General features: G+C 42.8%; 2 protein-coding genes across 2 annotated transcripts in view; one reads left to right on the top strand and one right to left on the bottom strand.

Annotated features, from left to right (window-relative positions):
• T265_02993 (hypothetical protein) overlaps positions 1-18,118 on the bottom strand; it is a gene marked incomplete at both ends in the record, with an annotated part of 58,257 nt that overhangs the window by 27,486 nt on the left and 12,653 nt on the right. Inside the window, one exon of the mRNA XM_009167372.1 lies at positions 12,258-12,428. Coding sequence (XP_009165636.1) covers positions 12,258-12,428 — 171 coding nt within the window. The remainder of the gene's footprint in view (positions 1-12,257; positions 12,429-18,118) is intronic.
• T265_02994 (hypothetical protein) lies at positions 935-12,473 on the top strand (the record flags this gene model as incomplete). Its single annotated transcript, XM_009167373.1, has 2 exons — positions 935-1,250; positions 12,092-12,473. The coding sequence occupies 2 exons, from the start codon at positions 935-937 to the stop codon at positions 12,103-12,105; spliced, it is 330 nt and encodes a 109-aa protein (XP_009165637.1).

Here is an 18,118-nt window from a genome sequence, read left to right as displayed (position 1 = left end):
TGGCCCATTTAGGTATTTTCGACGGCCAGATGTGCTGACTGGTGGTGTGGTATTAGTTTTTCAACAGAAAATTTGGCCGACAGAAGTATGGGAGCAAGAAACACAGATTATCTACAATGGGGGATTTCAAGCGCAGATGACTTTGGACTGATGTTTTAATTTTCCCTTGGGCATGTTCCTTCGATGGCTTTCAAACTGGATGTTTCCATGAAGCTAAAAAGCGTGGTACCAGACATGAGAGACAGTATGGGTCAGATGGCTTATATTGGAGGTTTTCTGTGGCTTTAGGAATAGCTGACTCAGATTTCTCGCCTCCAGGAATTGAGGTTCAAAAGATGTATCTAAGATATTTTGAAGGTGCGTGGATTTTAGATTACGATCTTTCCCCTGCGGCTGAGTCTGAGATTCCCGGGTGCACACTGGTGACGTTCGTGTCCCTTCCATAAAGATAGGTTAACTAAAATGAGGTTTGGATGCCAGTCGGGAAAAGAAATTTGTCATGCCGTGGTGTGAAACAGGGCTTCAAAACAAAACTGTATGACAATTTTGATGGAAATTTGAACCCAGCTCACTGGTACTCAAAGGCGAATGCTGCCATTTTGAGGAGATACGGACAGTTCCTTCCCACTAAACCCATCTGCGAAGTTTGAGATCATACACTAGCGTTTTAGAGCGGGCAACCGGATGAGTAAGTTTATCCGTCCGCCAAGTCATGGGAGATTTTAATTTAGTGAACGGCTTGGAGGATCGTTCAAAGCAGACCGACATGAGACACTTGAGATTATCTGAGCGGGTCAGCGGTGAGTATGAAGCCACCGTAAAATGGGTGGTTGAAATAGTTATTTGGGATGTGCTGGGCTGGGACACGACGATGGGACATTAGACACTTGAGATTATCTGAGTGGGTCAGTGGTGAGTATGAAGCCACCGTAAAATGGGTATTACTCGCATGGACTTCCAAATACTCTATGGGGCCTACGTCACACCGCTCTTGGAATACGCCAACCAAGTTGTCTACTCAGGACGTACAAAAGACGTCCCCCTCATTGAGCGTGTCCAGCGGGCCGCCACTAGAATGGTTGCCGGCCTCAAATCCGTGGACTACGAAACGCGTCTCGCGATGCTTGATCTCTTTCCCCTGGAGTACCGTCGCCTCCGAGGGGACCTAATACTTACTTACGCCCTGTTTGAACAAAGCTTGGCAAACAGGTTTTTCACCGTTGACCCAGCAAACACTCGGCGAGGACATAGTAAGAAAATTTTCAAGCTCAGGGCACACACATTCATTAGACAAAACTTTTTTCCATTTCGGATAGTAGCTGCGTGGAATGACCTTCCTCCGACGGTTGTACACGCTCCTTCTCGAACCCAATTTAAAGCACTATTAGACATTTATTTATGCGAATCCTCGCGCTGGCGAGCATACTGCCCCGCGCTGAGAACATAAAGAGCAGTGCTACACCCTTTTTTCACTTGTGCCTTTCAGGTGAACGACAGCCCCTGACCGACAAGAACAAAACCGACCCGGAAACTTGGGCAAAAGCCTCGATCCTGTGTATCAATCCGTGAATCAGTGAAATCCGTGGGATGTGCTGGGCTGGGACACGACGATGGGGAACGAAGATTCAGCGGACAGGGAATAACTCGGCGGATGTCTGACGGACTAAAAAATTAATGGATACGACAGTTCTACCTTTATCCGTTGGTCTGCTGTCTCGTACAAGGGCTAAACAGTATTGAAATTGGAAGTAGCCATTTTTGTATGCTAAATTTAAGTAATAAAATGACCTTGAAAGTGCGGTTTTACGAAATGGTCACCATGTGCGAGTTTATCCGCATGCTTGTCGTTAGGGCTTGCGAATGATGCAAATTTCGTTCTCTTTGGATGGGAGACAAAATTTGGAAAACCGAAATGCACTATTATTATATATGGTCATTTTTAGACACTTAGATTAAAGAAAAAAAGTTCAGTTTTTGAGTTGTGTGCAGAAATACCGATTTTTGGAAGAAGCGCAAGATCACTAATCAAGATTCAGTTTGCCTTTGAATGGAGACTGATAAAAGTGAACTTTACAATAAAGTCGGTCTCGAAAAGTTCCAGTCTAATGTAGGCTACTTGTCTGCTATTTTAGCGTACTGGCGGCTCAGGGCCATGTGCTATATGTATATGTGTGCCCAGAGGCAGAGCTATATCCGTATAGCTTTATCTCTGAGGACAGGACTGTAGACTAGTGTGATGTATGACAGCCTTTAGGTGCGACCGATGGCGCCACCGGTGGCGAAATGCGGCCAAAGCTGGCAACCCAAAAATTTCATGATGTATTTAATCGGTGGTGCATTCAAACAAATCGGTTTCAAAAATTACTTCGTAAATAGAGTTCCAGTATCCAGAGTATCCTGTTACATTTGTTTTCAAAAAGGCTTTTATGCAACAAATGCTATGTTTGGCTTGTATTCACCAACAAAATCAGTGGCAAAGCGAGCCACCTTTGGTCACCGTTAGCCACCGGTGGCACTGTGTTTACTGGGAAGAAGTACGAGCCGAGTGTAATGTACTGCAAGGCAACGAAAAGCCAGTCTTGCCATCAACCAAATAGGTAAAAAGAAAGTCAACAATGGGTGGAACGAGGCACATTGGGAAGGGAGATCCGAATCTTAGCGCAACGAAATCCGTCGCATATCAAGAAGCCGAAATAATCAATTCATTCAATTGACTTTAGGATATACCGAGGGCTCCAGTGACCCTTGCATAAGTGAGCGGAGCATGATTGCCTTCAGATAGTGTAGAATGGAGTGCAGCACGAAAACTTCGGTAGATTTCCCAAGGAACACAGCATGTGTGAATTCATTTCAACCCCCTAAAAGACGCAAATTATGATTATCAAATCAACACGGTTGCAGACGAATGAAACCAAAGCTAAGTAAACCAAGAAGCAAGTGACGGTGAAACTACGGAAACGGACTGGAACTAATGCCGCATACAAGTCGTGATATAACGCTGACTTGGTTTAACTTTTTGCAAGACGCCAAAAACAGTTCAAAGCCAGAACCACGCAAATACAAAAGGAGAACAGCCTGGAGACCACTATGAAACATCCGTAGATGGGTGATATACGAAAACTTATACAAAAACGACAAGGGAGTGCAAGAGAGTGCAATTAGCCGAAAGTGAGTTTCATGGGAAAATAAAACTGTACGAGGAGAATAGTCACTGTCACTTTGGGGTTTATTAGATTGTCTTTCAGGTTGCAATTTACCTGATGGGTTAATGTTGATCTGACCCCTCATTACCGTGACCAGAAAGCTTCACAATTAACATTGCCCAACAAAAGCCTAAAAACTTGCCAGCTATTATGCAGCTATGCAATTGCAGTGCGATGAGCCTCTTTTCCAGCTTTCCGACTACAGCGAAACCAAAGTTCAAGTAGAAGATCGGACTCTGCACAGGGAGCTCCGTCTCCCAAGCTGATGGAAAACCATGTATCAGAATCATTGCGCCTTGGCGCGAATTCACCGGAGTTGGTTGGCGAATAAAACTTTTGACAGCTGGCCCTCGTCAAGAATGCCTGGATGATGGTAGACTTGTAAAGGCGATGATTACGTGGTATCACCATGGAGAACGGCGGAAGCTTGTCGATGCTTCTCGTGAAACTGCCTTGACTGCATGATTACCGTTATCGCCTTTCAGAATAAAATTTTTTGAATGATTTGAAACATATAGGAGAAAGTTACTGGCGCTGCTCAAAATGGCAAAAATGACGGAAAAACTTGGAATCTTCCCCCATTGTTTACAATGGGATGTGGTGCTTAATGTCCTATTCGATGCATAGAGGTTATGCCGTATGAGGCCGTCTCGTGCGCCCAAATCACGGAGGCTCGATTTATCTACAGAGCTCGAAGGCGCGTCACTTAACCGCCTGCTTACTTAGTTTGAGACGGTGTTGGTGACGCTTTTGAAGGTAAAATGTTCGAGTACACAATGTCAAGTTAACCTGATTCCTTAATCCTCTGTTACATGCTTCATGCATGCTAAAGATCCGCTTGACCTGCGCAGTGCTAAGTGCTGCATCAAGTAGGCCGGCGCTGTGAAGTTTGGTTCATTTGGTGAACTGAACATTGAAAAGTTGATAAGTAAAGACCCGCGTTTCCTGATCAAATTGTCGGCTATGTGGATCAAAGGTGTCAGCGATAATAGCGTCATCTGGGATGGCATAGTTCTTGGATGTTGCATTCACTGCTTGCAGTCCACTATCACCAATAATAAACGATTTAAGAACTAGTGTGACAAAGTGTTTGTCTGACATTTCCAGTTTAGCCATGATCGAGGGTCGAGTTTTGTAGAAGACGGTTAGACTCACGAATTTGCATATAGACCACATCAGCGGATTTATGATGATGTTTCAAAGTATGTGTAATATGAATAATTGTGCAGCCAAACCACTGTTTTGGAATCCTGCTACTGAAACCAGAAAACACGGCTCAAACATCTACTCCAAACTATTGTAACCATTCAAGTTCATGCGTGAATAATCATTTTGCTATTATGAACTAAAACTTTGCCGAAAAACGTCAGACAAAGAAACAGAATGAAGAAGCATGTGATAATAGCTAGGCGAATTTCATAAAAATCTGGAACATGTACACCAGACGTTCAAAAAGACTGGCGCTAAGTGCTAGGTTTGCCAGTGCATGACTTAAATACAAGGATGGAGAATGTGGGTGACTTCATCATTCCATAACAGCTCATCTGGGTTGCAATAAAGCTAAAATATTGTTAACCTGGGCTGCTGAAAGCTGTCTTTGTATCATACTTTCTACAAAAGCTTTCACAGAACAGGGATAAAAGCTGAAAATTGCCATTCTCAGGTTCCTTACTTAAGCCTAGAGTGTGGGCAAAAAACGAAGGTATAATGCAGCTACACAAACGCCACAACAATGAAGAGGGAATAAACTGTAAATTTTCAATGGCCTAGATTGTCCTCCTTCTTTGGCAGCTATTGGTGCTGAAACCAGTGAAAAAGTCTAATGGATATTGGCGACGAGATTGATTTTTGACTGTTTTTGGTCACAGACAATATCAAAGTAAATAAGCATGGGTAGCTGATCGATTGTAGTCGTCATTACAGAAAAGTGATTGAACAGATGAGTCCTGACTCACAGGTGGCACAGCGCTAGGAATGGCTACCCAAATGTTTCTGTTCCAGTTCAAGAAGCACGCAGTTTGGTTGCATAAATAGGTATCGGAAAAATGTACCAGCTGCTGGTACGTTATATAAATCCTACTGGACCTACGTTCCCTTTTGCAACCGAATACAGAAACCCAGACAACATGAACCTGAGGTGGATGCACCTACTAGCTAAGTACGTGAAACCTATCTGTTTGATCGCCACGGAGGGTTTAAGCTTTCCACTTGTCATTTGATCAGCAAACAGCTCGCAGGTCATGTACACCTATAAACAACTCTAACGTTTGAGCAGACAATAGAACAGCAGCAGCCACAAAATTTCTGTGTACTCATTTAAAAGCTCCTGAGCAACGCTATGTGATAACGGACCATAAATTTACAAACCTACCTTAATCAGCTGCCTCAGCAATAGTAGAGAAGCCTCTATAAACAAGTGAGCATGGTATTTTAAATTTTACGCTTGACTGTGTGGTGGAAACATAGCTGATGAATTGTTCCTATTATTTTCGGAACCCCATTTTAGTGTACAATGGTTTATGCAAACCACATGGACCAAGGTGTAGCTAGTCCACACCGTTTAAGCCGCGTGGAAACCATTTCATTGGAATGTTCTACGGTCAACCAGAAAATATGCACTGAAACAGAAAATGAACATCGCGTCTCATTGATTCAAACACCGAGAGAGAAGGGAACTTCATTAAACGTGGAAGACAGAACGTAAAAGCCCGCAGACAAATTACGACTCGTGAGGGACGTGAATCCAAAAGACACTGTCACGGCAAGCGCTGAGATAAACAAAAGTTGCATACACACTTGTCACTGAAAGAAAAACAATAGTCAGCTTCAAGAAGGAGCAGACACAGAAAACAAGTTTATTTTTCCGACTTTGAAGCGTTCCGTCAAATAGAAACGGACACACGACATATCAAATATAATTGATTTTCAGTCTCCGATTTTCTTTTCAGGAGCTTTACGGACGTCTCGCACCAGCCGAAGCATACAGGAACATTTTTGCCGATTAAGTTCAAGTGAACCTCGACGCAAGTAAAATTACGAATAGCTACACCAAACTGCAGGTAAGCACCTTAAATACAGTTTGCCAGTCCCCTCACAAGTGATGGTGACTTTATGGAAACTTCATCATTCAGCCTAGTCTGAAAGCCCTCTAGAGCAGACTTAAAGCTCCATTGATCATGAGTGCCACGGGCTTACAAAAGCACAAAAATTCATTTCATATAGCGTGAATCACAACCAAACACAGCATTGGATGAGTGACACAGCAATGTGTATAGGTTTTCGGTTATACCGGAGGCTATAGACTATGAGCAGTAGGCATGAACCACAATAAATGCTAAAATTTCGTCTTCTTGCGGTGAGATCATCAAAGATCTTACCAGCATTCATCTCTCCTAATTTGTTCCTGAGTAGATCATTCGGGTTCATTTAGATGACCTGTAGTCTTCCCATGTCGTACGCATGAGTGGCTCATGGACAATAGTCGGCCACCTATGGGCACGCAATGGGCAATAAGGGGCACTTTGTGCTAGCACAGTAAGGGTGAGTCATGTAAGGCAAGAGACTGTAAGTAACACTGGTGTGCTGCCGTCAGTAATGATGATGACCACCATAATTCTGCTAATAATGGTGATGACAGTTATGACAATGATGATGACTATGAGGCATAAGTATGGTACGCTTTCCTCTAGGAACGTCTTTAGTAGAAAGTCTTCCCACCTAAGAAACCGTTTTGAGGCCAGTAAATATTTCAAACCCTAGTCACCCTTGAGTGAGAGCATCCTAAGAAATTGAGAAACACCAAGTTTTGACTAATGGGTTCCTTTCTGATAAGCAGAAGCCATAATGAAACTATCCCACTTCAGTGACCTGTTTACCGGGTGTTTATCACTTTAAAGAGCATTTCTTATTTGCACCCGATGAACGAGCACGCCACGTTAGCAAATCCTTTTTATCTGATTTATATATACTGGATATGCATACAGCGTCATTCGTTGGAAAGGTTCACGGGTAGGCTCTCGGTCGAGGTTATTACAGTTGGGGGCAGGGTGAATCACTGCAAAAGCTTTGCTAATATTTCCCAGATTCTCAGAAATACCTCCGAGTCATTACTTATCCTGTCTAACGATGAATTTTTTCCGGGCGTGCTGTAGGTGAAAACTACTCTATTGGCATTTTTCTTACCCCAAAGTTTTAGGTTTCACTTGGTTTTGCATAGGTATGTCCGTATAAAAAATTTCAAACAAGCTGATCTACTTGATCAAAAAGGTTTTAATTACCAGTCCTACTTTGAGAACAGAAAACATCTTTTTAACGTGTTTCAACCCGACTGTTAACCGATGAAAAATTAACTCCTGCCAAAAAACCTAGCAGCCGTTTACGGTTGTCTTATTCTTGCTGAGAAGGATCAGTAGTGTACATACCACGGATCTTTGGGGTAGTCAGAACTGTCAAACTCCTACGTAAATTATGTGGATCGTACCATTTTGTCAAAAGTGACTAACCAATATGATGAGTTCGCCATCGAACAAGACCTTGCACCAATCTTCTTGCGATCACGTCATTTACATCAAGTGGCTACGTGTTGACTAGCCCCTCAAGTAATAGTTTCTCAGACTGTCGTTGGCTTGTTCGTTGAGCTGGGCAATTTGGTTGCAAACGTTTCATCACCAATCGAGGTGACATCATCAGTGCGTAGTTGTGCGTAGCGGTGGGTTAGTGGTTGTGCCAACCACTAACCCACAACCACTAACCCACCGCCACGCACAACTACGCACTGATGATGTCACCTCGATTGGTGATGAAACGTTTGCAACCGAATTGTCCAGCTCAGCGAACAAGCCAACGACCATCTACGCCACCTGAGCTACCGACATTCTCCTCTATAGTTTCTCAGACTGAAGGACCGCAAAATACGTGGGGTGTTTTCTGAGAAGACTTCTTAAAGTTCGGCGTCAGCATCGCTGTTGATCGGGCGCGAGTGAGTAAACAGTATAGACCTCTACTATATAGCCAGGTGATCATGTGTTCAAATCACCCTAGAGGCCCTTGAGACACGCAGTACTGAAGATTCGCAAAAAGAACTTCTGGACTAGACTTGCATCACTTGCGGCATAAGGGAAATAAACATATCTTTTTAACGTCATTACCGGGAGGCCCACAGTTTTGGTCATATTTTTGGTGTTACCCCTTTCGCGGTGTTTCATGAACTATGCTTTTATGAACTCGCTCATGGCCCGAATGAGAATGAAATGTCCGAACAAACTGGAGCAATTTCTTCATTAATTCTGTATAAGTAGAGCACTACACACATTTCTTAGAGTATCCTGGCAAACTATTGAAACCAGTTGATAGATATTTGGAGAAAAATATGGGACCGACTTTAAGCAGAGTTGAGCCATTGATAAGTGGGAACTTGCCTACTGAAAACGGTCGTCTGAGGTAAATCAAAACAAAATCTCTTAAAACTGGAGTTCTAGAGTAAATCGAAGCTTGCAAAGTACAATTCTAAGGAACTTCACGTGGTTTAGAAGTGGGATGGTTAGAGTCAGTCTAATTGTGAAGAGCATAATTACACTACGAAAGACAGTCATGAAACTCAGTTATGGAATTGAAAACTACTCAAAGAGTTTTCAGTAACCGTACGAGTGATGTTCCTTATATCTAGATATCTCGGATGCCATACCAGCCAGAATGTCAGGCGGCCTTTAAACAGCACATTTCGTTGGCAAATTCCAAAGACAAGGGATTCAGTTTAGATTCAACCAAGTCTCCCGTGGAAAACAAATAATGTACAACTGGTAGTATTTGAAGAAATGTTCTTGTTGCCTTTGGAGCCAACTCGATATACACACGTGTCCCTAAAAAGGACTCTTGCGGACCGGCAAGGCCATTTTGCCTGGCTCAATTGTTCACAGGTGAAGGCTTAAACATCTGCCTGAATTTTGGTCCCATTGCTTCCGATTCATTAAATAATGACATTTAACGAAGGGATCTTCAACAATTCTGTTTTTTTTAAATGTGTGTAAGACAAGGGATTCAGTTTAGATTCAACCAAGTCTCCCGTGGAAAACAAATAATGTACAACTGGTAGTATTTGAAGAAATGTTCTTGTTGCCTTTGGAGCCAACTCGATATACACACGTGTCCCTAAAAAGGACTCTTGCGGACCGGCAAGGCCATTTTGCCTGGCTCAATTGTTCACAGGTGAAGGCTTAAACATCTGCCTGAATTTTGGTCCCATTGCTTCCGATTCATTAAATAATGACATTTAACGAAGGGATCTTCAACAATTCTGTTTTTTTTTCAAATGTGTGTTGACTGCTTAGAGTACAGAGCTTCAGCCGGAGCAGATTGTAGACCGGTATTGTGGCATTGTTGTGGCTTTGCTCAGACGTTAAGTTATTTATATCATACTAGAAAAGGTCTGTGAGTTCCCTCAACGTCTCGGCACCTCGAGCTTCCAAGTTAAGTTCAGCACGGGGCTGGAGTTCTTGTTACTCCGTATGACAAAGGACGGGTACTAAATTGTCACAAAGTGTTAAACGCAGGTACAGTCCTAAACTGCCAGCTGGTCTATTATATGACATTGCACGTAAGCAGCGTTTCACCGATCTTTGGTCGAGTCAGAGCGCTACACAAGGAAGGAGTCAAGGGGACATGGTAACAATTCGAAATTTACTTCGAAAAACTATCAGACTGATAACTACAATGCGTATTGCCTGCAGTGTATAGGGGAACCTAAAACCAGTGGATTAGGTAGTGGGCACCCCGTACAAAAAAGGCGATAACTGAAGTTATTGAAAAGGTACTAAATACGTCCCACATTGGTGCAGAATTTCAGGGAAAAATTGCTTTGTAAGCAATATGCGTGCAGCTGAAAGATCACCCCTCTCCAATTGCTAGAATAAAGGATAAATATGACGAATGAACAACAGTCTGTATAAAACAAACAACCATGGAATTGAGAACCGGAAATAGTGGAAGAATAGCGAAGAATAAATGGCACAATACTAAATGTGGGTGAATACGTGAAGCTACTGAAAGAACTGGCGGTGAATGAGCAGTTACTAGACAATGACTTTGGATTAGATTTGGGATATTGGAAAGGTGAGAACAAAGCCTTACAACACAGAGACTGGTAGCCCAGATTTTAGCATTCTTCAAGCATCTCGATGGGACTTGAGTGGAGTATGCAGAACTAGCAAGCTTGTGCGGGCAGTCTTAGATAGGCAGAGTTTAGAACAATAGATACGAGCAGTCGTCAAAAGAAATCGAGAGCACGAAGCAGAAGCCATCAGAAGCCACGTCTTTTGTTACACTTTCTAGCGCCACATATCACAATTTGCAAACGATACCTGAAAGCAATCATCAGTCTGTGTGTTCCAAACACGATCCCAAAAGTGAACTTACGCCGATGTCATCTTTTTCCAAAACTCATCGATCGCAAGACATAGTCAGCCATGACTTTATTTACATTCAGAACTGATTTAGTCTGCCGGTTGAACAAAATTTCTTTGTTTCCTTTTACAATTTAAACTCTGATCATCCGATTAAATTAATCTCTTGACGTAAAAAAGCTTTTGTCTATCAAAAATCCACCGAAGGTTAACCTGATCTTTCTGAAAATATGGTGTCTTCGTTTTTCGCAAGGCTTCCCCACTTGACTGAAAAGCAGTTGCGTGTTGCACATCAACTCACACACAGAAGAGCTGAGCACACCATCATGTGTTTTGAGCATAAGAAATCTGAGCATACCTGAACAAATCACACCTACTCAACCCTCTGGAACTCACGCTTAGTCACTTCCAACGGTTCATCGTCTAGTTTCAAGAAAAGCTTGTCTGGCAGCTTTCAACGCTTGACAGAAGACGAGAACTATCTAGTCAACTTTGGTGTAAGCTGTCTCTCCGGCTTGATGGAAAGTAGCAAGATGATAGAATGCGTGCTTGAGCCACAGGTTGCCAAGCAGGCTAGCCTCTTACTGTGCTCTCATTTTTCGAATGTTCTAACGATGCCGCTGTTCCAGTTTTCTCTCCTCTTCAGTGTGCGAAAAAAGTTAACAAAGAAGGCGACGACCGACGCAACTTGACATGAGTCTTCCGGTCGTGTTCAAAGCCTGTTTTACGTCTGATTTCTGGTGAATCCATTCAGTGGTAAAATGAGCAGTGTGGCACTCGGGCTGACCTTAAATTTGTGTGTCAGATGACACGGTGCGTCTGTGTCCAAGCGGTACATAATCGGTGCGGTTCACTTATGCTTTCTTTATCAATACTTTTTTAAATTTATCTTTACACCGAAGTTTTGGGCTCATCTGTAATAAGGTTTCTTCTTCAATATCCATACTGGACCTCACAGGTGTCAGCTCACATTTTCGAATGAATACCATACACCGTTTAATTCAGGACCCTCTCGCTTATGGGGAGGGTCTTCAACACAGCCATATAGTTATGAGTGCCAATGACAACTCCTATTCCCCATCCCAGCTACCCCCCATAATACGGCAGATATGCTTGATATTTCCAATAAGCGGGTAGTTCTTGTGTGTTTGAGCAGACAACGGAGCTTCAGAGATGCAAGCGAACCATGCGCCCGATGAACCCACTAATAAAAGGGGGAGATTGAAAATCCAAAGAACAGACCCAATTTTACCGAAAAAATACAAATAGCTCAACCAGCTTATTTGGGACTCGGATTCACGTTTGTTTTCTCATCTACACGTTCTTCAGTGGATTTACATAACCTATTGCTTAATTGGATAATCCCTGGCAGAAATTTGAAGGGAGAAAAACAAGCCCACCCATAAACACTAAAAAATGAAAACAAACAAACAAACAAACAAAAACATTGCAGGCGACCAACTTTTTATTTGCTTTTGCTGTTTTTTACAGCTCGAGGGGTCTGAAAATCCTATGGAGAAGAGTTCAAATCATGCACGACTGGATTGTTTATTCGTACTTCCCGTTTGAAAATGCAAACTGTTTCCAATATTCCGAGTGTGAAAAAGTCATACAAAGTTGTGAGAGACTTTTGGGTTGAAATCTCTCGCGCACAAACCTCCTCCCAAGTTCAGGTGCGGCGGCCGGGTAATACATATTTTCCATGGCGCCGTGAATCGACACCAGTAAAACAGATGAACCAGTTCAGCCCCGTGTTGAGCTTGCCCGTTGACCGACAGCCTTTTCACGTTAGTGCGGAGAACTTTCAAATATGGTTTGATGATACAAACTGCAATGGAGACGGAGGAACTAAACTTGATGAAGATACTACTATCGCACACGCAGTACAAATCAGCGTAGAGTAAGTTTTTGTGAATTGAATACTTGAGACACCTTGTTTGACACCTCATTGTTACCGATGAGTTAAGCAGACGATATGAAGTTGAAATTTTGGTTTAACTGTGGTTTGTTGATAATCTGAGTTTGGTTAAGCCAGGACAGTAAGAATCGATGATGTACGATGAGTTGCACTCAGCATTGTTGGCTCAAGCAACGACATACGGAAAACAATGTGAATCGTGACGACATTCCATAAACTATCTTTAGATCGGAGATGAAATGTCCATCGGCTACCCGAACAGTGAAGTTTCACATGCCCATCAGAATTTAACGTTTGAACTTCTTTCGCATCCTATGAGTGAAGATTATATTCCCTTCAGTGATATCCTGCTTCTCGGTTTACGAGATAGCAAACTTACGGGTGAAAACAATGTTAAAAGGTTAGTAGGGCACTATGTTAATGATCGGTCACACCGTTGGACCCACCGGGTAAATCTCATTCATAGAGATGGGCGGAACAAACGGTAAGTGAAGTTACCAGAACAAAGAATTTGTAATTCGGTGTTCCATTAAGCGCATACAGTGTAAACTGGTACGAGAAGACGTCAGAGAATTTCATACTGCTATTAGGAATTGGAGAGAACAGTGCTTGGACAAGCTGCTCTTTCTGCAGTCGAGTTTTCTGTTAACGTCGTTATTGCTGTTCGCCGAAATTTCATCCTGAAAGTAAGGGCTATCACTTGTGAAAAGCAGTGCTACACTCTAACCCTACCTACGAGTCATATGTAGTTCTTAGGATAAATAAAAAATCCTACTAACCGGATGAGACTCCCAACTGGGAAGTCACCAATCAAGAAGCCAGTTAGTACTGGATTAGGTTAAGTGAGCTTTTCCTGGAGGACGGTGGTATGTAGATCTTAGCGACTCTCATTAATGGAAAGCCGTCAGTTGCCAAGTGGTACGCGGCTGAGGCAGCCGCCAATCGGAAGATCGCGGCTTCGAATCTCCCTAGGAGTTCTTATGATGCACACTGCTGATACTCACCAGCAAAGATGAAACGGCTGTGCTTGTCGACCTTTCAGCCTAGACTAACCTCACATGAGGAAGGAGTTTTCATCTGGAATCCATGAAACATTTTGTTATCTGCAAACTGTAGTCATATGCTGTTAGTTGAGATCACTGATGGGTGAACGGTGACACTACTTAATTCAAGATGGGCCAAGATAACTCAGTGGTTAAGGCGCAGACTTACTGACCAAAAAGTGCATGGTTCGAACCCAACACAAGCATCCCAACTGTATAGTATAACCTTAGGTAACCTGGCAGTAGTCCATCCGTCGTTCTTCCTTCGGGTGGCGTGCAACCTAGGCAGCAAAAGGCTGTTAAAGCAGATGGCTATTGAGGCAGTCGAACATGGGAGTTTGTAGTTTAGGCACTTTTTCACTCATTAGATAATACACACTACTGAAAACTCACCACAGTGTGAGTGGTGTGATCAGTCTAGTCACTGTATGGTGATATCTTGAATATCGTACCGAGTGAGATATACGGTGTCCCTTGTACAGTACACTCAGCCAAGGAACAACACGATCGAGTCATTTAATTGCGTATCCGTTGGGTTCAACTTGAAAAGCAAAATATTGTTTAACTTAGTTTATTTCTCAGGTTCTCTGTTTATTGCACTCCGTTTCTGATATACATTTATCTTGCAACTCGTATTACAAATAGGATATTGCTCGAGGTCAAAATGACCCCACATATGACCCTCCTTATAAGGTTGCTGAAAACTCTTCGACGGTCCACGATCACTTCCGCCATTTTTGGGGCTGATCCTGTATTTGCATACCAAGAGAGAGGAAGATTATATATATATATATATACATATATATAGTGAAATCTCGAATATCGTACCAAATGAAATATGAGGCGGCCTGGTGCAGCACATTCAGTTTTTTCAAGAACATCATTACCGAGAGATTCAGACGGGTTCCTGGTGAGTATCCCGTCAAAACCGAATTGATATGCATCTGCAATTCGGGCGAAACAAAGAATTTGCAGATTGGACGATGAGGATTTCAAACATAGTTAAGCTAACCTGAAGTGTAGGTGGCTTGTTAGTTTTGTAGTCTGAGTTCTCAGATTAACCGAGGTGCTCATAGGAAGAACACCCATCCATAAACCGTCTGAAAGTCTGAAAGCAAATCTGTTCAAGAAGAGCCAATGGTCATTCAAGATAGGAACATAATTTTGGAGTGGAGTTTCGTAAACTTATGGAACGTATCTCCCCAGTCATCTTAACGCGTTGGGACGGTTCTCTGAACCAACACGCATGAAAATGCCCACGAACAATACAATCAACCAGAGTGCAAATCCACGACGTTCAGATAGGAGTTCAGGGGATCTAATGAACAGAATAAAGCATTTTCCTTCCTGTCTGGATATGTGAACAGCGCTGGGAAATGTTATTGTCAGCAACGAAAAGGGGACTTAAATGTTTGGTTCGGGTATCGTGACACCCATCCTTCACAATTCTAAGCAACATGCAGACACATTTCGATATTCTCGATTCACTAAACAGGTAGGTAGACCAGTTTTGAAGTTGGGTATGACCATCTTGAAGGGGATCCCTGATTGGACAACCAAAGACAGAATTACAGGCATACTATGAACCGATGCGAGGCCTGGTTACGAAAAGTCTCCTTACATACAAAGGAAAACATTTTCAGATAAAACTATGCCCCAAAATAACTCGAATAGTAGCAGGTTTACTGGGACTGAGTGCCATAAATTGCCTTTAGTTCATGAAGACATCACGGTGAGCTGGGACTCCATCGACACAGCCATTAGGAATATGTAGCAGTAGAATTCTATGACCAAGGCCTCCAAAAGCTTCGGTAAATGTCGAAAACAGGAACCTGCTGATTGTGGGAACAATGGAACATATATACCAAAAACTGCGACAGCAAGCCGGATCGTTTTTAACTATTCAAATTACAGTTCGTCTAGTGTGCGTTCACGCTGGTGGTTGATTTCCCTCGCGTGATTTATCCAGAACTGCTGAAGAGAACAAGGCTACGGAAATGTCCAGTTTGTAAATTCATAACACATCTCGCAAAATTGATGTAGTGGGGAATTTTCCCCAACAATCGGGTATTTTTCGTAAGGACAGATGAAAGTCAGTGAACTTGGACTCCCATGTTCACATTAATTCAGTAAGGTGAGCCGCATTGAATCGGGACTGGATACCACATTGGGGATCATTCTTTGGAATAGACTGCCTCGTCACTTGAAGGCGTGCTGTGCCTCCAATTGATTGGAAGAATCCACGATTAGGCTCACAAAGTACAGGGTTACCCACCGACTGACTACCACATATTTCTTCGAATTTATCTCGGATCTCCTGTCAACTTCGGTTCTAAAGTATCATCTTGACATACTGGTAATCGAGTTTGTTGAAATCACTTGGGACGAGATAATCGTTTCTTCACGCCAATGAGTTTTGTGTACTTTGGCCTCTGCTTCTTTAGAGTTGTCTTAGCTAGCGCCTATCAGATCAGACGTAGTAATTTGGTTCGTATCAAAACAAAACTTGAGATGGTCGGTTAGATGATTACGATTGGAAGCATAACCAAGGAACGGGAAGTGACAGTACCTTTTATGCAGACAAACAGTGATTTCCGTCGACGGCGCCTAACGACCAAACTGAGGACTTGATGAGGACCGAACTAGCTGTCAGCGGTATTTTATGCACTGGGCATTCGCCGTTGCCAAATTAAGCCACGGCTTTAGGTGATTTCACTCTCTCAGGCTGAGTTGGTCAGGTCCAGCATGCCTGGAGCAGAAATGCTGCCTCGGTCATTTGGTTTGCCGAAGCCCTGAAGTTGATTTGGCCACTTTTTCGTGGTGTTAGTTAAGAGGAAGTGCAGTCTCATCCTCTTTAGTTCAAAAACTGACTTGTTCTTTTACAGTACAGCCGCTGATTACTTGGTAGCGGATTTACATGCCCGGCGAATGGTTGCTCTCGAATTGGCACATATGGCTGCAAAACTGTGTATCCCTGGATCTTAAGAGGAGTGTCAGGATACGGTAACGGACAGCTTCGAGATGTGGCCTCTGACAGCAGTTGTCTTAGAACGACAGCTCTTATAGGCATACGTTGGCCAATGTGCAACAAGACGATTAGAATACGAGTGTTCGGTTTTTCCACGAGGAGTTCAACCAAAAAGCGTGTCCAGTGCTGAATACTGTGATTGTTTGGTGATGTGTTCCAAATGCCGGATCATCCGTTACCGAAAAGGACGCTGTTTTCCATGCGCATTCCATAATGGCGGAACCAGAGTGATGATCAACCTTTGACCAGGAAGAGGGGTTTGAAAGAGAGTACGAAAAGTCTGGATGCTGTCTGGGTGCGACTCACCTTCCAGCACGGAGGCGGCGTGGTCTCCACTGAGCCTGGTTGGAAACGCTTCAAGATGTGTCTGCTAATCGACGTCAATGGCGTTCTTGTTGTCAGTTTCTATCCAGATGGCCCCAAAATGAGTGTCCAGAAGTGTAGCTCTCTTGGGATTATTATAGTAGGTTATCAAATAGCCTCTTCTCATTTCACTTTTATCCTTTCATTCACAATGAGGCTTTCCAATAAAGTATGGTCGTCAGGCAGTAAAGCATTGGTGTTGGACAATTATGTTATGCTGTCTATGATGAAGGTGATATTGGATTAGGATCTTTTTGCAAACTGAAAGGTTTACAGTGAGATCTTGTACTGCGAGAGTACAAAATGCATGAGATCAACTGTTATTAATATCATCAGTTAATTCAGTAGTATTTTCCAAACTTCATTAGGCGCCACTCTGTGGTAAACTGTCTTCAAAATCGAGCTGGCACCAATTAAAAGACCCCATGTGATTCCTCGAGGTGAATGTATCGGGAAATAAGCATGAAATGAAATGGCATCGACTTCTTTCAGGAATACTTCATTAATTAACAGAATCTGACTGCCTGCGCAACTAGATTGCTGCAGCTCCATAAATTGCGCACGAATTGGAAATCATGCTGTCATCATCTAAAAAGCTAACCATGGCTTGTATCAAGCATGCGTTATTTTCAGCTAAAATTGTTCTATCTTCACTGACTTTGGAAGTTTTTCAGTGGACCATGTGCCTGCTTTGTAGGGGATAATTAGGTGGAGTTCTCACTTCACGGGCAAATAATTCAGTAATTTAGGGTAAGCGGTATCGCCTAGGTCCCCTAGTTACCACAGTCTTCGCTAACTTAATTCACACAGGTCAGTCACCCGAAAGGTCCCAAACAGAAACTTTTTGGTCGATCATTTTTCCGTGGCTATTTTCAGTGTGTCGTCGCTCACTAACAAATTCATCTCTCGTCTGTTGGATAGAGCATGACTCACGATTCATAAATATTAAAGTATTTCTTGGTAATTTTCCACACAGTCCAACCGCGATATATATATATATATATAATAGGCTTAAATAACTACTGAATGGATTGCCAATCGAAGCCCAATATACCAGCATGAAAGCTGATGGTCTTATTACCGTCGTCAGCGGAGTGGCTCAAAATTTCAGCACCTTGCAAAATTCCTTTTTTTCCCCATCCCTGCCGAAAACTATTGGAATATCT

Source organism: Opisthorchis viverrini (genome assembly GCF_000715545.1).
Source record: "Opisthorchis viverrini unplaced genomic scaffold opera_v5_39, whole genome shotgun sequence".
NCBI lineage: Eukaryota > Metazoa > Platyhelminthes > Trematoda > Opisthorchiida > Opisthorchiidae > Opisthorchis > Opisthorchis viverrini.
Note: the sequence above shows the minus strand (reverse complement) of the source record. Positions and strands in the feature narration are given on the sequence as shown.